Genomic DNA, 20,545 nt, shown 5'->3' with positions numbered 1-20,545 from the left:
AGGCCCTGGGTAGGTAGATATGTCTAAGACACAGGAGATGGGAAAATTAGGAGAGATAGGAAACAACAGAAGAACTCAGAGCCATAGGAGAAGCTGTAGGTTCAAGTCCTAGCCCTGCTGGTGATTATCTGGGTGTTTTGTGGTAAATGCCCTCCTTCTTTGGGCCTCATTTTCTCTCTCTGTGTAATGAGACTGTTGGGTTGGGCAGTGTTGCCCAGGCCCTGCTCACAGGAAGGAGTGAGAGAGCAAGCTCAAGCTGGACCCAAGGCTCTGAGACTTCTGCAACAAGGCAGGTCGGGGCTCCAGGGTAGCAGGAGGTCACATCCCAACCAAGGCAACCTGCATAAGCTCAGGAGCCAGAAGGTCAGGAGTCTTCCTCTCCTGATGGGAACATTAAGTGCCTAGAGAAGAGAGTGGAATCCCAGATCCAGGTGAGGCCATGCCTGCCGGGAAGTATCCTTTACTCTTCCTCACAGGAAGTGCAGGACATCGACGACTGCATGCACAGAGGAGCCCACAGGACAGGGTGCTATGGGGAAAGCTCATGGCAGAGTGTTCAGGTTTCTGCCCAAAGAGTGTCAGAGATATACTCTCACACACACAGAAGCACTTCTCTGCCCGCCCAGGCACCCCTCTAGTTCCACCCTCCCCGGTAGCTGTGGTTGGTGGGGCTCTGATCCCATGATTATCATCACCCAGAATCTCCTCTGACTGCAGCATTCCACTTTCTACATCATCCCATCACAGCATCCAGACGCCTCACACCAAGTCTACCCAAAACTGAACACAAGTATCTTCCGCAAACTCAACCTGTTCTTCCTCTTTCCAGCTAAGCCAGGAACCTGGGTATTGTTATCTTCAGCTTTCTTCACCTTCTTCATCCATCACCAAGACTTAGGGAATCTCCAACTACCCATAAATCCCAGCCTCTTCTCCAGTGCCTCTATCACTGCCTTAGTCCAGCCACCACCATCTCTCACTTGTTGTTAGGTGCAGTTGAATCAATCCTGACTCACTGATTCTGTGTGACAGAGGAGACCCATAGGCTTTCCCAATCTATAATATTTACAGGAGAATATCACTTCTGTGGAGCCACTGGATGCATTTGAACCACTGACCTTTTGGTCAAGTACTTAACCATTATGTCATTAGGGCTCCTGTCTCTACCCTGGCTGCCGTGAAATCCTCCTTACAATCTCCTTGCCTCCAGTCTTGCATCTTTAATGTTTGTCAATGGCACACAGAGATATCCTTGAATGATGCTGATGCAGCCTCTCAACTCACTCCTCATTGAAAAGCCTGCGGAACTGTCTCTTCCCTAACAATCTGGCCTCATTGCTAACCACTGCCCCCAACTCTGGCTCTCCTTGAGGATTCCCTGAATCCTTAGCATGAGGTACCTTCCCTTGCAAGATCTTTGGCCCTCCTATGCCCAGAGAGCTCTCACTCATCCTCCAAAGCCTGACTCAAATGTCTCCTCCTCCAGGAAGGCTTCCCCACACCCTCTCACCCTCTGCCCCCAGGCTGAGCTGAGCTGAGCTGGTGGCGCCTTCCCCTGGGCTCAACCATAGCACTTCCCATCATGCACTGCATAGGTTTGTTTACAGGGCTGGCTCTGGCCTGGCTGCTTGAGGCTAAAACTCTGCCTTATTTATTTCCAGTCCAGGGAGAAAGGATCAGAGAATATGAGAAGGGGGAGGGGGAGGGGGTGGAGAGAAGCAAAGAGAGAGAAGGAAGGAAGAGGACAGAGGTAAGAAAGAAGAAAAGTGGGAAAGAAACATCAAGCAAAGATATTCGGGAGCAACTCATTCATTTATAAAGCAAGTGCTTGTTGAGTATATACCAGGCACTGTCCAGGCACCAAGGATACAACAGTAACAAGCTAATGTGACTGGCAACTGACCCAGGTGACTTTGCGGGTGTGCATGCAAGTGTAAGTGTATGTGAATGTGTGTGCGTGTGAGAGCCAGGGAGAGAGAGAGGGGGCGAGTGAGCGAGAACACATGGACAAAAGCCCTTCCGTCTGCAAGGGCCTGCTGCCGGGCACCTGTCTTCCCCAGGGCCTGGTGCTTTTAGCATCTGCCCCAGCTCCTGTTGCAGCCCGAAATAAGGCTGTGACCCACGGCGCTGCAGGGACCAGTCCTATCAGCAGAGGCCAGAGCCGGCTGCAAGGCACACACTGCTTGATGACTACCACCTCCTGCCGGCTTGGACCCCCACCACTCACTAAGAGCTCCAGACAGAGGGGTCGACCTTGAGGGCCTGACCCTCCCGTCTGTCCTCTGTGGCCCCAGCTTTTCAGGTACCAGGAACCTAGGGGAACTGGGGAGCAGTGGGGAATGGACAGGAAGTTGAGCCAATCCCAAGGCCCCTTCCTACCAGGCAGATAAAGGGCCCTGCAGAAGGCCGGGAGGATGGGCCTCATAAAAGCCTGGACCCAGTTTAAGAGGAGAGATATTCTGAGGTCTAGGTTGCTTTTGATTAAATGGAGAGAGAGTACCTAGGATTAGAGGTGGGCAGGTAATGGCCCTGCTCACAACTTCAGTGTCTTTTGGCAACAGCAGAGGTTGTTTCCTATCTGTACAATGCAAGATCCTTCCCAGAGTCTGAATTTCGGCAAGGAATGTATTTATCAGGAATGTATCCATGAACTCTGAGATCCTAAAAGGTCACAGCAGGACATCATCCACCCATTCTGCAGACCTTTAAAGATTTATGTTGTTGTGTATTGTGGAGTCTGAACCCGGCCATAGCTGACCCTCCAGTGGGTTTTTAGAAGCAGTTAATAACACAGGAGGAGAATGCCCATCCTCCTGCAGAGCAGCTGGTAGATTTGAACTGTGTGCCATTGGCATTGCAGCCCAGTTTCTTACCACTAGGCCATAAGAGCTCCACCCACCCATGGATCTAACTCAACCTATTTATGTTACAGACAGGGAAACTGAGGCACAGAGGAGGAGAGAAAGCACACTCACAGAGGCTGTCAGGGGCCAGAGTTCACTGACCTGGACTCAAGAGATAAAAGTGAAGGGTGCAAATGGAAACAGATTGTTTTTCTAAATGAAAGAGCTTAAGAATATTTGGAAGCAAAGTTGTGACATGGGGTGGGTGGGCATTTGAGACATCTGGTCTCTTCCCCCTTCTCTCTTGGGGGAAGGTAGAGACTCTGGTATTGTACCTGCCAGGGTTCTCTGGGGAGACAAGCTTCATGGAAAGCTCCCTCAAGATTCCTGGAAAGAGCCATGAGTTGCAAACAGGGGAGTGAAAGTGTAGAGGGAAGGACAGAGGAGAAGGGTGAGGAGGCAACACGGAGGCGGACAGGGACCTGTGGGAATGGAGGAGTGAAGTGCTCCCTCAGCTTCAACATAGCACCTGGCCCTGAGTCTCCTCTCGACAAAGTACCGAGAGTGGGGAGAGGGAACAGCCCTGTAGAGCCTGCTGCAGCCCAGCTCCCTGGCTCTCAGTAGACCACGTGCTTTCTGTATCTGACTAGAGCTTTCCTCGACAGTGCCTGAAGCCTGCTCCTCCTAACACTCCCCTCAGATGTCTCCTAGCATTCCCCTGCCAGGCCTCACCAAAACCAGATCTTCTGGTCAAGATTTCGCATCAATTTTCTGGGGAAAGGCCCCTTGGGGATTTTTCCCCCTAGCAACACAGAAGCTGATTTGTGTGATCGGGAGCATTTCCAACACTACCTGGGCCTCAGTCTCCCCCTCTGTACAGAGAGCCCAGGCTCGGGAGGAATGGTCAAGGCTGGTGCAGGGATAGAACTGGACAAAGCAGGGCTGTGGGAGAAGTAAAGGAGAAATAGAAAGGGATGAGGTGACTGGGTCCATTGGCAGGAGTTTCTTCCCACAGAATGATCCCGAAGGAGCAGAAGGACCCTGTGATGAGTGCCATGGGAGACTTCTCGGGACCAGGTAAGGTGGAAACAGTCCATGCTTTCTTCAGACCCTCTAAGTCCCAGGCTTGGGCAAAGAGGGGCGAACTCTAAGCCAGTTTTGCAGAAGCACCCTGAAATAGCTCACCAGGGCTCAGGAGCTTCTGTCACTGGGAGGGGCCCTGTCCTTTAAAGTCCAGAGACTGAAGATCGAATGTCCCCGTCTGAGCTCTGGCCCTGGCTTTAACACGACCCTGGTCGTGACCACAGCTGAGTCCTTCCCTCTGTCCCAAGCTGAGCTCTGAAGGCTCTGGTCCAGGATCAGCTGTGGCCACAAGCTCCCACACGCTAATTCTTGTTTATCATGACTGCAGTGATCCTGAACAGTGCCGTTTGTGCTGTGGGCGGATTAGTGGTAAGGAGTTGCACTGCCAACCCCAAGGCATACAGTTCAAATCCACCAGTTACTCTGCAGAAGAAAGATGGGCAGTCTCCTTCTGTGAGATTAACTGCCTCTGAAAACCCACTGGAGGATCAGCTACGGGTGGGATCTCAACAGTACATAATAACAAATCATCTGGAAGTAAGTAGTTTGAAGACATCCATCAACAAAGGACTTGTGATCTGCTTTCATAAAAGTCACAAGCCAGGGAAACTGTGTATCAGTAGTTCTACTTTGTAACACGTGAGATCAGTGTAGTCAGAATTGACTCCACAGTGACAGATTTTGTTTCAGAAATGTTTTTTGTTTGTTTTCACTGAAATCTTCACGATAGCTCAGGGTCTCCCAGCCCCAAGGCTAGAACTGAGGGCTAGAGGGAGCGGGGTAGAGTTTGATATCCACTGACTTATATAACTTCACTAAAAAGCCCACTCACCTCATGAATAAATCATTTTAAATGCATGTTTATCAACTTTGCAAGACCTCTTCCAGAATTCTTGGCACAATTTTGGAATCTCTTACTGTAGCCGGTTTCAGAGCATTTTGAACACTAATTCAACTAAGTCAGGGCTTTCAAACTTTAGTGCTAATCACAGGGACATGGCAATGTCGGTTAAGATGCAGATTCCTGGCATCCACCCCCAGGTGGGGCCCACACATTTGTTTTTTAAACAAGTGCCAGGTGGCTCCCATGCAGGTGGGTAGCGACCCCAGCGCTCATGGACACTGGGCTAAGGGCCCCTCTGCTGCCATCTAGGGGCAAGCGGCTGACTCTCCACTGGGTTCCGAGGCTGTAAATCTTCATGGGGAGAAACTCTACCTTTCTCCAGAGGAGAAGCTGGTGGGTTAACATTGCCCAGCTTCCTGTTAGCAGTCTAATAACCCCCTACTATGCCACCTGGACTCCATCCTCTGAGACCTAATTGGTTCAGTACTGATGAATGACTTGCTGTCAGTCTAAATCTTGCATATTTCTGCCTCCTTTTTTTGGATGCTGAGTTTCGGCCTCCTTTTTTGAGAAGCTGTTGATGCTCTGGCTGGAAGGAAGAATTGGGCTCCAAATTCTCTGAATAACTAATTACAAAACAAAACAAAAAATCCACTGAGTCAATTCTGACTCACAGAAACTTTATCAGACAGAGGAGAACGGCTCTCACCCTATTTCCCAGCCTGTAATTCTCTGTGGAAGCAGATTGCCACATCTTTTTCCCGTGAAATTGAACTGCTGGCTTTTTGATTAGCAGTTGAATGTTTTAACCGTTGTGCCACCAGAGCACAAAATAATTAATTCCAGAACTCAAAATATTCACACACACTCCCCCCCCCCAAAATAATGCCAAACCAATTGCCATTGCATACTGGCACACATCATTTCTACCTAACTTGAAGTGTAGCGACTCTTCTTTGTCGTGAGAGCATTCATTACAAATCATTTGAAACTAAAGTAGAATGAAGGGGGATGGAATCTCATGAACTCATCACCAAAGTACAGCCACTGTAAAGTAACAAAACCAAACCACTATTATTGCCATCTTATTCTGCTACGGGTTTTCACGTCTTACACCATTTAACTCTCACAACGGCCCTGTGAGTTAGATTGATAGAATATTGTTGTCATATTGAGGTAGAGAAAACTGTGAGTCAGAAGGGCTAGGCGGTCACACATCTAGTGGATCACAAAGCTGAGGTTTGATGACATCTTGGTATATCTAAATCTTGGTCTTCAAAGACACCTTTTTCTTACATGATTTTAAAAATAATAACCCATTGTATTAGACAATACAGACATAAATGTCTTTGAAAGAGATGATTCCTCGTCATGCAACCATCTGGAGATAACCATTGCCAACATATCTGTGTAAATCCTTCTACTCTTGTGTAAACATATATTGACATACACACATATACTATAAGTTGTGTTCTTCAGCTTGCTTTGTTTTTCATTCGGCAGTATACCACAAGCTTTGCTTTCCATTTTACTTGGACAAATCTCATTGTCTCTCTGCTCTCCACTCTTCCAGGCATTCTATTGTTTGGACGTATAATAATATTTATTCAAACAGATGGTGGTCCTGAAGTTTGGGTTGAGACATTTAGGAGTATAATGTATGGATTCTTGTTGAGTGACTTGCTTTCAGGAGCAGGGAAGTAGGATGTTGTTGTCATTGTTGTGGATTGCTATTAAGTCGAGCATGACTCATAGCAACCCTATGAACAAAAACCTTGAAGCCTTTCTATAACTATTGACATTTATCAAAGTTCATTGAGTTACAGAGTCATGTTCTTTAGGAAGTGGATAGGAAGAAGAAATTGCTTAAGAGAGGAAATGATCAAGGTTAGAAAGATACCCCATTATTCAGGCCAACTGAGGCAAGGGGGCCATAGCAGCTTCCATCCTATGGAGCAATTGAATGCTGAGTTAAAGTGGCAGTTGTGAACTGTTAACAGCTGGGAAAGGGCATCTGAGCAGCAGCAGCATTCACTCTGAGATTGATCCACAGGGTCCATAATTCAATTTTAAACCCACTGCAATAAACATGAGAGAGAGAGAGAGAGAGAGAGAGAGAGAGAGAGAGAGCACGCCAGCCCCTAGGAAGCCCAATTCCTTACACTAAGCCACCAGAGTCCCTACGAATATATAGCTTTGGTGGCTTAATGGTAAAAAGCTATGCTGCCGACCCAAAGGTTCACACCCACCAGCTGCTTGATGGGAGAAGGACGTGCAGTCTCCTCCTGTGAGATCTGCTGCCTCTAAAAACCCACTGGAGGATCAGCTATGGGTTTGTTCCGACTTGACAGTACAAAATAACAACATATATTTTAAGAAAACACGCTCCAAATATACATGTAACGTATTTGGGGATGTTATCAGTATTGGGCATGCTTATTTTATTTTTTTTCTTCCAAATTAATTGCTACTATCATGAAGAGAGAGCTCTATACGTACGTGTGTGTGTCTGTGTCTCTGTGTGTGTGTGTGTGTGTGTGCGTGTGTTTTGAACGAATGGAAAGGGAAACAAAACCCTTCTTTAAAGAGCTGTTTTGTTTCAAATAGAATTAATCACAGCTCCTGAGAGGGCCCTCAGGGCTGCCTGGCAACTGGTACTGCCAGGTCCCATCCCTCTCTCCTATAACGCTCTCCTGGATGACTTTGGCCTCCCTTCCTCTCTTTCCCCAAATCTCCAGTGCTCCTCCCCAGCTTTATTCTTGCCTGGTGACCTTGCTTCTTGTTGTGCTGAGAGGAGTGAAGCACCCCAGGGAGAGCATTCGCCAGCTCCTTCCACCACATCTGCCGCGGGCTTGCGCCTGTGCCCCTGTCCTCGACGCCCTTCCTGGCCGGGGGATGAACTCTCCTGCACCTGTCTGCAGCCCACCCTTCTAGGCGTGCCTGGACACCCTCCCTCCCACTTGCCTGCTCAAGGACGTTCCTTCAGCAAGACATTCCTCCCTTCTGCAATGTCAAGGTCCCCATCTGTTTACAGACACACTGCCATTCTTCCTTTCTTTATTATCACCACTGCCTCCACCGAGGCCCTTGGAGCACAAATCCTCCAAACACTTGTCTACACTTTTTCCCCGTGTGCTTTCCTTTTTTTATTCAACCTTATACTGTGACCATTTCCAAACAAACACAGAAGCAGAAAGGACTTGTTACCTTAATCATTTCAAAACAAACCTCAAGGAGCAAGCCATCTCATCCTCCAAATACCTTTAAAAGTATTAAAAAGAGTAATTATGACAAGTGAGACAACTCAGGCAAGAAGGGGAGAATACAGTGCCATTTACGTGAAACATCTGAAATAAGACAGCTGTTGCCATCGGTCAAGCTGAGCCCTAACTGATGCTGCATGGTGTTCCTGGGGCTGTGGTCACATGGGGGGAGGTTGTTCATCTTTCTCTGGTGGATCTGCTGGTGCGCTTAAACCACCATCGAATCAGGGCCTCTGGGTCAGCAGTGCAAAGCCCTGTGGACCATCCCGGTGTTTGTACAGTATTGTGAATATAATAATGCATTTTAATTGTGCTTACAAATGGTTACAATTTTAATGTGTGTTGTTGTTGTTGTTGTTATAACCAGTTTTTTACTAGTGACCTCAAGTTGATTTCTGTTCCTGGCAACCCCTTGTGTGTCAGAGTAGAACTCACCTCCATTGGGTTGGGTTGGGTTGGGTGGCTGGTTTTGGTTTTTATGTTGTTGTTGTTATGTGCCGTCGAGTCCCTTGCGACTCACAGCGACCCTATGTAGAACAGCCCTAAACTCCGCTCTGTCCTGTGCCAATCGCACTGTCTCTGACACTCCCATCCCAATTATCCCAGTCACTGAATCAATCCACCTCATAGAGGGCCTTCCTCTCCTGCGCTGTCCCTCCACCCTCCCAAGCATGATGTCCTTCTCCAAGGACCGGTCTCTCCTCACAACATGTCCAAAGTATGTTAGACGGAGCCTCAGAATCCTTGCCTCCAAGGAGCCACCCAGTTTAACCCCTTGCAGGACAAATCTGTTTGTTTTCCTAGCAGTCCATGGTATTCTCAATACTCTTCTCCAGCACCACAGTTCAAAAGCATCAATTCTCCTTCTATCCTCCTTGGTCATTGTCCAACTCTATGATGCATAACAGGTGATTGCGAAGACCATGGCCTGTATCAGACGCACCTTAGTCTCCAGAGAGACACCGTTGCTCTTCAGCACTTTGGAGAGGTCCCTAACAGCAGACTTTCCCATGGCAATGCGCCTTTTAATTTCCTGGCTGCTGGTGCCAAGACTGTTGACTATGGAGCCAAGCAAACTAAAGCTGTGTACAATCTCAATCTCTTCACCATCCATCCTGATGCTGCCAGTTGGTTCAGTGGTGAGAATCTTTGTCTTCTTGACATTGAGCCTCAATCCATATTGTAGGCTGCAGTCCTTGACCCTCTGCAGCAGGCGCTTCAGGTCCTCCTCAGTTTCAGCAAGCAGGGTTGTGTCATCCGCATAACGCAGATTGTTGATAAATCGTCCACCAATCTTGACCCCACATTTCTCCTCATAGAGCCCAGCCTCCCGGATAATCTGTTCTGCATATAGGTTGAAAAGGTATGGAGATAGGATGCATCCCTGGCGTACGCCCTTCCCAATTTTTAACCATGCAGTGTTCCCTTGCTCTGTTCTGATGACTGCCTCCTGGTCCAAGTATAAGTTTCACATTAGAACGATCAAGTGTTCTGGGATTCCCATTCTTCTCAGAGTCAGCCATAGTTTGTTATGATCTACACAGTCAAATGCCTTTGCATAGTCAATTAAACACAGATAGACATTCCTCTGGTATTCCCTGCTTTCAGCCAAGATCCATCTAACATCAGCTACAATATCTCTAGTACCACGACCCCTTCTAAACCCAGCCTGGACTTCTGGTAGTTCTCTGTTGATGTGCTGTTCCAGTCGTTTTTGGATAATCTTCAGTAAAATCTTGCTTGCATGTGAAATCAGTGAGATTGTTCTGTCTTCTCCATTGAATTTTTAATGACTCTTTGTGGGTTTTTTTTTTGGCGAATACATCACCAGGCCTCTGGTGGGCTCAAACATGCAACATTTTGGTTAGGAGCTAAGTATGTACCATTGAGGGACTCTGTATGGGTTGTTGTTGTTCTGTGTGATTGAGTCTGTTGCAACTCATAGTGACCCTATGTACAACAACTCTGAACCCTGGTATATACAGAGCCAATATTATTATCTCTGAAATACTTACCCCCATGGCCCCAGTCACTAAGTCATTCTATCTCATCCAGGCTCTTCCCCTCCTGCGCTGTCCCTCCACCCTCCCAAGTATGATGTCCCTCTCCAAGGACTGGTCCCTCCTTACAGCATGCTCAAAGTTTGTCAGATTAAACTTCTGTGTAGATTAAGGATTTCTTAAAAAGAAGATGGAAGGAGTTACTGTACCAGAAAGAATTGGCTGACAAATATTGCAAGAAGTACCATATTATCAAGAACCATTTATAATGGAGGAAGCAATTCAAGCTATATTGAAGACATTAGCAAAAAAATAAGGCCTCAGGAATAGATCGAATGCCATTTGAAATGTTTCAGATGACAGATGCAGCCCTGGATGTACTCACAAGTCTATGCGCGGAAATGTGGAGAACAGTTGAGTGACTGACCAACTGGAAGAGATCAATGTTTGTTCCTATTCCCAAAAAAGGAGATTCAACAGAATGTAGAAATTATCCAACAATATCATGCAAGCAAAACACTGCTGAAGATCATTCAAAATCAGCTAGAACAGTACATAGCGAACTGCCAGACGTTCAAGCTGAATTTAGAAAAGACCATGGCATCAGAGAAATATAGCTGCTGATATCAGATGGATCCTGGCTGAGAGCAAAGAACACCAAGAGGATGTCTATTTGTGCTTTATTGACTATACAAAGACATCTGACTATGTGGATTATAACAAGTTATGGGTAACATTGAGAAGAATTGGAATTCCAGAACACTTGATTGTGCTTGTGTAAAACCTATACCTAGACCAAGAGGCTGTTGTGAGAACAGAGCAAGGGAATACTGCAGGATTTAAAATTAGGAAAGGTATATATCACGGTTGTATCCTTTCTCCATACCTATTTCATCTATATGCTGAGCAAATTATTTGAGAAGCTGGACTCCATGAAGAAAAATGCGGCATCAGGATCGGAGGAAGACTTTTCAATCACCTTCGTTATGCAAAAGACACAATCTTGCTCATTGAAACTGAGAAGGACTTGAAACGCTTCCTGCACAAGGCTAAACAATGCAGCCTGCAATATAGCTAGATTGCATCTCAACATCAAGAAAACAAAAATCTTTGCCACTAGATTGATAGGCAACATCATGAGGGACAGAGAAAGGTTTGAGACCATCTAAATATTGTACAATGCCTCTAAATATTGTGCAACTTCATTTCACTTGGATCCACAATCAGTACACTTGGTGTCAGTAGTTAGGAGATCAGGAAACAAATTGCACTGGGAAAATCGACAGTCAGAAACCTCTTCAAAACTGAATAGTAATAACGTCAGTGGGAGGACAAAGGTGCAACTGATTCAGACCATGGTCATTTCAATCACTTGCTATGTAGCTGAGGGCTGTTGGATAAATAAAGATAACAGAAGAAGGACTGATGCCTTTGAGTTATGCTGGAGAAGAGTATTGAACATCCCCTGGTCTGCCAAAAGAGCAAGCAGAGATGTCACAGAAAAGATGAAGCCAGAGTGCTTCAGAGACAAAGCTGATGGTGTTTCACCTCACGTATTTTGGGCATGTGGTTAGGAGAGTCTATTCCTTGGAAATAGACATCAGTTTTGGAAAGGTGGAGGAGCGTGGAAGAAAGGAAGATGCTCAACCAGGTAGATTGCCACAAGGGGCTGGAGTGTGTCAGGGACTGTGTGAATGGCAAGGGATACAACAGTGTTCAGATAGGTTGTTATGAGTCATACTTGCCTCAACAGCACTTAACAACAGCAACGTCAGAGACAGGTGCCATCAAGTCAACTACAACTTACAGCGACTCCATGAACAACAGATCTGAATGGCGCCCTATCCTGTGCGGTCCTCACACTCTCCATCACGGTCATGCCCTTTGTGACAGTCACTGTGTCAGTTCATCTTGTTGAGAGTCTTCCTCTCTTTCTCTGACCCTCCACCTTCCCCAGCCTGATGTCTTTTCCCAAGGACTGGCACCTCCTGGCAGTATGACCAACATTTGTGAGACAAAGCTTCAAAATCCTTGCCTCTAAAGAGCACTGTGGTTGCACTTGCTCCAAAACAGATATGTTTGGGGTTTTTCTAATTCACATTATATTCTATACTCTTTTCCAACATCACAATTCAAAGGCATCAACTCTTATTTGGTCTTCTTTATTCATTCTACAGTATATATATATATATATTTCACCACAAATAAAAATAATTATTGGAAAAATATATTTATTATCTATTTTTTCTAACTCCTTTGGTAATCTCATCTAGGCTCCAAGATCAAAATGCCACCCACTGATGGTACGTTCAAGACTCTTCTCCAGCACAACTCAAAGGCACCAATTCTTCTGTCATACTTAGTCTTTGTCCAGCTCTCTGATGCATAGCAAGTGATTTCAAAGACCATGGCCTGAATCAGGTGCACCTTAGTCTCTAGACTCACATTGCTGCTTCTCAGTATTTTGGACAGGTCCCTGACAGCAGATTTCCCCAGTACAATTCATCTTTTGATTTCCTGACTGGTAGTGCCAAGAGTGTTGAGTGTGGAGCCATGCAAACTGTAACTGTTAGCAACCTCAATCTCTTCTCCATCCATCATGGTGCTGTCAATTGGCCCAGTGGTGAGAATCTTTGTCTTCTTGATGTTGAGCTTCAATCTATATTGAAGACTACAGTCCTTGACTTTCTGTATCAAGCTCATTAGGTCCTCCTCAGTTTCAGCAAGCAGGGTTGTGTCATCTGCATAACATAAGTTGTTGATGAGTCTTCCTCCAATCCTGATGCCACATTCTTCCTCATAAATCCCAGCCTCCTTGTTCTGCATAAAGATTGAAAAGGTAAGGAGAAAGGATGCATCTATAAATAAAAATAATTATTGGAAAAAATAAGACATTTCTTTACATAGCCACAAATATAATAACCCCTTAAACAAAATTAACATTGATTATTAGCCAACTCTATATTCAACTTTCTCCAATTTCCACACAAGATCATTTTATGATTAGCTTGTTTTATTCAATATTTAAACTCACTCATTACTGTTGTATTGGAACTGACTTCTGGTTGACCCTCTCTTGGGTTTCTGAAACTGCAAATCAGATGGAAGGAGATGTCCACCTTTCTCCTGAAGAGCGACTGGTGGATTTGAACCGCCAGAGATGCACAGCCTTGGGGTTGTGCATCTTACTGGAGCTCCCTTTCAGGTCCAAAGTCTCCTTTCATCTGAAATGGGAACCCTTCAACTTTTTCTCCATGTTGTTGACTTGTTTGAAGAAAGAAATCAATGGCCCTACTGAATATTCCACAATCTAGATTTGCCTCATTGCTTCCTGTGGTGTGGCCAGACTTGTTGCTCTGTCCATTTATTTTCTTGGACTTATTCTAATTAGGTTTTCACATCCAAACACTGCATAGAAACTCCTCCTGTCGAGATTACAAATGACTCAGTGTTGCTAAATATAGTGTCCAGTCTCTGTCCAGTCATGGTTGTATTCAGTGTATTAGCATTATTTGATCCACTGACCACCCCCGTCTTCCTAAAAACAAACACTCATCATTTGGCTTCCAGGACACGCCTTTTATTTCTTCCTACCTCATAGGGTGCACCTTCTCAGCTCTTGAGCTGGTTCCCCTCTTCTCCTTGATCTAAATGTTGCCAGCTGCAGGGTCTAACCTTTGGATTTCTTTTCTATTTATTCTCAGTCCTTTGCTGATCTCATCTAGGCTTCCAGATCAAAATACCATTTATAAACTGATGATGCCCACATTTTCTGTGTGCAGGTCAGTTCTCCCTCATTAACACCAGAATCATAGACCCTCTTCCCTCCTCTGCATCTCCACTTGGACCCCTGTAAACTTCTCAAACTTAAAATGACTGATTTTGGCAATAGCTGGGGCAATTTGAATGTGAACTATTGGATTTTTTTTTAAGTGTTCACTTTGAAAGTGGAGGCCATTCGTTGAGATAAGCAAGTCACAAAACATATTATCCATGTTTTCATTTTCGTTTAAAACAAGGAACTCATGAAATATTATTCAAGAATGGGTGACCATAAGGGAGGACATTATGCTGAGTGAAATATATCAGTCACAAAAGGACAAATACTGCATAGTGCCACTGTTGTAAAACAGGACTGACATCGGGGTTGAGGGGAGACTGAGGAAGACGGGATAAATAATGTACAATGCACTGAAAGAGATGAGGGAGAGAACTGTTTAAAAGGGATATATGATTAGGTATTATTGTCATGACAAAAGTCCAGAATGCAGCAGCATAGTGGAGTGGACTTGGGGGGAGGGATTGTATAATAATGAAAGAATTTTTCTTCTACTTTTCAAAGAGAAGAGAGAACTAGGGTGGAGGGGTGGGCAGGTAGAAAACAGCGAATGAATGGAAATAAAAAATTTCTGTAAATTTTAATGAAAATTAGTAATAATTAAAAAACCAAACTCATATATGAAGAATTGTTGTTACGTGGTGTCAAGTCAAAACCAACTCATAGCTGACACCCCCCCCCAGGGGGTTTTCCGAGGCAGTATATTACATAGGAAGAGATTGCCCATCTATCTCAAGAAAGCAGTTGGTGGATTCAAACCACATGTCTTTGGTCAGCAGCGCATCTCTTCACCACTAGGCCACCAGAGTTCTTGATGAAGAATTAATTATTGGAAAAGATGGAAAAGGATATATAATAAAGAATGACTAGTAGCAGTCTCTGAGTACTGCGTAATGATGTTTTTCTATTTATCTTACCTACTTTTTTAACTTTCTTCATGCACACACATGATTTTTTTATGATAATGAAAGTCTACTTTGAAATGAGAAAACACATGTCTAAAACAGAACTCCAAATCTTTCTCCAAACTTTCTTCTCATCCCTCACTCCATCCGTGCCCCTAATTTTTCCCATTTTGGTTAGATGGCTCTGTGAGTGGCTGCTCCCTCTCCCTCCCCCAGTGACTCAGGCCAACACACACACACATACAAACACACACACAGGCACGCACACACACACCCCATCCCACACCCAAGGCTTATTTTAAAAGTCATCTAGAATCTGCTCATTTCTCGCTATGGCTAGTATGGTGGGCAGAGAGCTGCACAGGAAATTCACGGAGTGAATGCAAATGAGCTCTGAACTTCTAATGCAGTGCTCAGCTTCACTCAGCATCAGTCTTTTCTGCCTGTAAAATGGGCAATGATTCCAAAGAATGATGGCACCCAGTGCTGGCCAGTGTGGGAGACAGTGGCATCTTCACACAGCCCAGCAGTGCTGGGGCAGTGCCTTCAGGCTGGAGGTGGCCTGGAGGGCCTTCCCTGCTGAGGGCTGAGAGCTCACTCCGGCGTCTCCTGGCAGTCCCTTCCCTGGACCTGGGCAAGAAACTGAGTGTACCCCAGGACCTGATGATGGAGGAGCTGTCGCTGCGCAACAACCGGGGCTCCCTCCTCTTCCAGAAGAGACAGCGCCGTGTGCAGAGGTTCACCTTTGAGCTTTCCGCCAGACAACGGGAGGTGAGTGGGCCCTTGGTGCCTGTGGGAGAAAGGATGCCCAGAGACGGTAAATGTTAGCCTGAAGCCACACGTGAACCAGACTGAAGGCCTCCGGTCCCTGGCAAGTCCCTCAAGCTCCAGCATGATCCTACAAGCGTTTCTGTTGGCATTTTTGTCCAGATATAAAACTTAAAGTATATTGAGTGGATGAGCTGTAGATAAAGGGACTCTAGCTTGGGGGGGAGAGGCGGGGGACCAAAAACCAGAACAGTCATTTGCTCCGGGTTCAATTTGCCACATGCAAGAGTTAGGAGAGCCTCGAGCTCTACCTAAAATGGGTAACTCAAAAGGCTGGATGAAGAAAAAGGTTTACTTAGCGCTTTACACTCCTAACACACTCTCCAAATCCCTGAAAGGTGGACGTCGGGACTATGTTCTTAGGTTTTGGTTGGGGAGCACTCTGGCTCCTTGCTCTGCTGAGCCACCTGTGATGTATTTATCCCCTACAGATTGTAGCAGGAAGTGCCAAAGGAAAGATGACCAGAACCGGGGAGCCAGGGACGATAGGAGAGCAGGTAAGCCCTACGGGATGGGGACTTGGAGAAAAGGGCTCCGGGGAGGGGGCTGGGGTCGGGTCTCCCGCCGCCTCAGCACCCGCCTCTTTGTGCAGGCTGTCAACGGCCCAGGGGCGCAGGAGAACTACCGCTCGGAGCTGCACGTCTACCCGGCCGCGTCCGGGGTCCCGGGGGACGCGCGCTCCCCAGTCCCCACGGCCGAGCGCGCCCGCACCCCCAGCGCCCTGGCGCCGGGTGAGTGGCCTCCTTGGGTTGTGGGACCAGGGCTGGGGGCCCGCAGTCATGCATGGAGGGGCCTCGGAAGCGTCTTGTCCGAAACATTGAAGCCCCGCGTGCCCGTGGCAGACTAGCACCTCTGGCTCCTCTGCAGAGCCCCCTCGTTTCCCGGGGTGTGAAAGGGTCCCCTTTGCTGGACAAGCTGGCGACCCGCCCCTGCTCGCCTCTGTCCTAGTTTTGGTCAGTCCCGGGACCCGGCGGCGGGTGGGGCGGGAGAAGGGAGCGCGCGCCCCCTGCCTGCAGCCTCCGACGCGCCCGACCCGCCCGCAGGCTACGCCGAGCCGCTGAAGGGCATCCCGCCCGAGAAGTTCAACCACACGGCCATCCCGAAGGGCTACCGCTGCCCGTGGCAGGAGTTCGTCAGTTACCAGGACTACCAGGGCGATGGCCGCAGTCACACCCCCAACCCTGCCGAGTACCGAAATTTCAACAAGTAAGACTGGGCGGGCTCTCGTGTGACCAGGAAGCCAATCTCAACCATGGCTATTGCTATATTCTTTTTTTTTTCCCCCCTTTTCTATTGCTATATTCTTAAGCACCACGGTTCTAAACAGACCCGTAGGTGAGCTCGGGCGGATTTTCAGCGGCAGTTTAAAGACATCAAAGGAGATTGCCATCTTTCTTGCCCTTTTTTCTCCTGCAGGGCAGCTGGTGGATTCAAACTGTGCCTTTGGGTTGTCAGCACAGCTTCTTACCGCTTCTTCCACTTCTTACCACTAAGCCACCACTCTCTTCCAACCACAGCAGTTGCTTGCATTTATTGTGACCTTTGTATGTGCTGGCCTGAATCCTAGACACTGTATGCACATTATCCTGACCTTGGAAGAACAAGGTCTCAGCATGGAGCAGGGGAATCAATGTATGCTGGTAGAGAATGAACAAATGGGCCAACTTCTCCTTGGATCCTTGTCACATCACAGTAGGACAAAACTCCAGCTCATTGCAGTCAAGTCGGCACTGACTCATAGCTGACCCTGCATTGGGTTGCTGAGGCTGGAAATCACGCGGGAAGAGCTTTGCCTTTCTCCTATGGAGCTGCTGGTGAATTTAAAACACCAGCGAAGTGGACTTGGAGGTGCAACTGCTCCCTTAGGACCAGAGCACTGGAGCTCTCTTCGGGGTAGGACAGACACTTCCACTTTTCTTATTCTGCAGATGAAGAGTCTGAGGCTCAGAAACACCAAGCAGCGTGCCCCAAATCATAAAGCAAGGATGCAGCCACAGGGCTGGGGCTCAAGTCTGGGTTCATTGAACCCTGGAGTGCAGTTTCTTCCTCTCCCTAACGTCTGTGTACAATCCCTCTCCTAGACATCAGGACATGCTCTCTTTTCCCTGGGCCTTTTATGGCGGTGGTGTTGTGTGCTGTCCCAAATCTCATCAGTACTGGGCCAGCACAGTCTTTTTCTCATCACCAATGATTTGGAAGAGATATGCTGGGTTGTTTTTTTTTTTTTAATGTTGCTGAGTTGATTTCAACTCACAGTGACCCTACATCATAAAAGAGAATGCCCCAGAGGGTTTCCTATCCTCATGGGAGCAGATTGCTAAGTCTTTTCTCCTGTGGAGTGGAGCAGCTGGTATAGTCATACAGTCAAGCAGAGTTAACAACCATTGTGCCAGCATACTCTTTTTGGTTTAGGCTTAGAATCTGGCTTTGGCTGCTCCATAGGGGGAGTGACGGTGAAATGCTGAGAGGTGAGAGCTCAGAGGAGTATACCTTACTAGTTGTTGCTGTTGTTGTTATTAGGTGCTGTCAACTTGAGTGCAACTCACAGTGACCTATGAACAAAAAATCTGAGCCCTTTCCTATATCCTGTGTCATTCTCATCATCTGTGATATACTTGAGTTCATTACTACAGTGACTATGTCAGTCCATCTCATTGAGGGTCTTTCTCTCCTTCACTGACGCTTCACCTTTCCAAGCATGATGTCCCTTTCCAAGGAATAGGTCCCTTCTAACAACTTGCCCAAAGTGAAACAAACCTTCATCATCTCCTCTAAGGAGCACTCTGGTTGTGCTCTCTCCAAGACAAGAGTTGTTCAGTCTTATAGCAGTCCACGGGATATTCAATATTCTTCTCCCCAACACAGCTCAAAGGCATCAAGTCTTACTCTGTCATCCTTATTCATTGTGCAACTCTCAGAGGTAGCCTGATTTAGGCTACATCTGAGTGTTTAACCTGACATCATTGCTCCTTTGTACTTTGGAGAAGCCCTTGACAGCAGACTTTCCCAATGCAACAAGTCTTCTGAATTCTAGACTGCTGGCACCAAGAGTATTGATTGTAGATACAAGTAAGATGAAGTTGTTGACAATTTCCATCTTTTCTCCATCTATAATGATATTGCCTGTTGGCCCAGTAGCAAAGATTTTTGTTTTCTTGATGTTGAGATCTAATCCTTATTGAAGGTTGGTTTAAAACATTTTAAAAACCAACAACCCCTCCTTGGTGTTAAGTCCAAATAGACCCATAGGTGACCTTCCAACACATTTTTAGAGGCTGTAAAAGTCACAGGAGGAGATTCCCCACCTTTCTCCCACAGAGCAGCTTCAGATTTGAATCATCTGCCTTTGGGCTGACAGTGAAACTCCTTACCCACTAGGCCTTGGATGGTTTCAAGTGCAGACTTCATGCCTGGCTGTGTAGCTGTGGGCAAGTAACTTAACTTCTCTGTGCCCATATTTCCCACCTATAAAATAAAGCTATACTATTTTATAGAATTGTTATGAAGAGGATATGTAAAGCTCTAGATAAAGTTTTTAGTGAGCAACAAGCCCTCATTGTTACTATTATTGGTATCCCTGAGTGGTGCAAACGGTTTCTAGATGAAAGGTTGGTGTGTGGAGCTCACCTAGAGTCACGTAGGAAGAATAGCCTGAGGTCTGCTTCCAAAGTGGAGCACAGGTCAGCCTGCTTTGTATCACGTAGGTCACCAGTGGTCAGAATTGACTCCATGGAAATTGATGAGTTTATTGTTGTTATTTGCAGACTGAAACCACAGGGAAAGTTAACAAAATAGAATATGAAAAAGTAAACTTAACATTCTGTTCACAAAGCCTTAAAATGAGTCAAAAGACTGAAGAGAGGGATGTGGCCTGAATAAAGGCCTTGGGATGGGGGATCCATTTCAACTGCAGTTGGCTTCCTTGATCTGGTGCTATTTCTGGAAATATTTCTCTGGCTTGAGCTGCACGAAGTGAGGAGAAGGGTCCACAGAGAGGAGGTGTTAGTCCAGCGCCTCTGGCACCTGCTCAGACCACACGTGGAGGGAGACTACATCTATCTGACAGACAGATGGCTGGCCGCCAGGTCGTGGCTAGATCTGGGACTAGGCCATGTGAGAAAGGACTGAGGGAATTGGAGTGGTTAGCCTGCAGAAGGACTGGCTCACGAGGGACATGGCTGCACAGGAGGAATTGGGCCAGCAGGCGTTGTGTGAGCCAGAAGCCATTGGAAGCCTGGCGCTTGCAGTCAGGACTGACTTCTTACTTCTCCTGGGCCCCTGAGAGCTGCCTGCCTAGCTATTTAAACCTCAGCAGACATTCAATCCTGGCTTCCAGGCTGGCTAGCTCAGGTCCTAGTCCCACTCCAGCTCACACCTTACGGGTGACAGGCTGAGACACATTCCTAGCCTCACTCCAGCTCACACCTTACGGGTGACAAGCTGAGGGAGGTTGAAGTCCAGCTGCCTCTCAGGGCAGAAGGCGTAGGCATAAAGAAGAACAGCAGCGTTGGTGGTAAAGTTAAGTGCTGACTCCAAAGCTTTTGGCCAAAGCTAGGGCCAAACTTGAGGCCTGCTCAGCTTGGACACTGCCCAGCCTGCTCCAGTGAGGCATGGCTGTTGCTGCCAGAGCTGGGGTGGTCCTGAATGAAAGCTTTCTGGCTGGACCCGAGGGCCTGGCCCGAGTTTTGCCTTTCTGTCCCAGAGGTGAGCATTTTCCTCTTCATACTGGTCCCTGCCTGTAGCTCAAAGACTGTGTAGGACACAACTTTTTACTTTTTAAAAAAATTATTATTTATTTTATACTGGTTTACTTACAAAGTTCATATACCTTTTTTTCACACCAGATCTTTCCCATTTCCTTTACCCACTCCTCCTTCCACCCATTAAATTGTGTGACCCTATGATTTCCCCCTGCCCATCCCCACTCCTCTGCTCACCTCC

The 20,545-nt window shown here is 46.8% G+C and overlaps 1 protein-coding gene across 1 annotated transcript in view; it reads left to right on the top strand.

Annotated features, from left to right (window-relative positions):
* The first annotated feature begins 3,859 nt into the window (after window positions 1-3,859).
* Window positions 3,860-20,545, top strand: part of MYOZ3 (myozenin 3) — a 20,067-nt gene continuing 3,381 nt past the window's right edge. Inside the window, exons 1-6 of the mRNA XM_006893746.1 lie at window positions 3,860-3,920; window positions 15,261-15,302; window positions 15,393-15,547; window positions 16,036-16,101; window positions 16,197-16,335; window positions 16,648-16,810. Of these exons, the coding sequence (XP_006893808.1) occupies window positions 3,860-3,920; window positions 15,261-15,302; window positions 15,393-15,547; window positions 16,036-16,101; window positions 16,197-16,335; window positions 16,648-16,810 (626 nt within the window). The remainder of the gene's footprint in view (window positions 3,921-15,260; window positions 15,303-15,392; window positions 15,548-16,035; window positions 16,102-16,196; window positions 16,336-16,647; window positions 16,811-20,545) is intronic.

The sequence above is a fragment of the Elephantulus edwardii genome, unplaced genomic scaffold (genome assembly GCF_000299155.1).
Source record: "Elephantulus edwardii isolate Elephantulus edwardi_28Jun2011 unplaced genomic scaffold, EleEdw1.0 scaffold00130, whole genome shotgun sequence".
Taxonomy (NCBI): Eukaryota; Metazoa; Chordata; class Mammalia; order Macroscelidea; family Macroscelididae; genus Elephantulus; species Elephantulus edwardii.
Note: the sequence above shows the minus strand (reverse complement) of the source record. Positions and strands in the feature narration are given on the sequence as shown.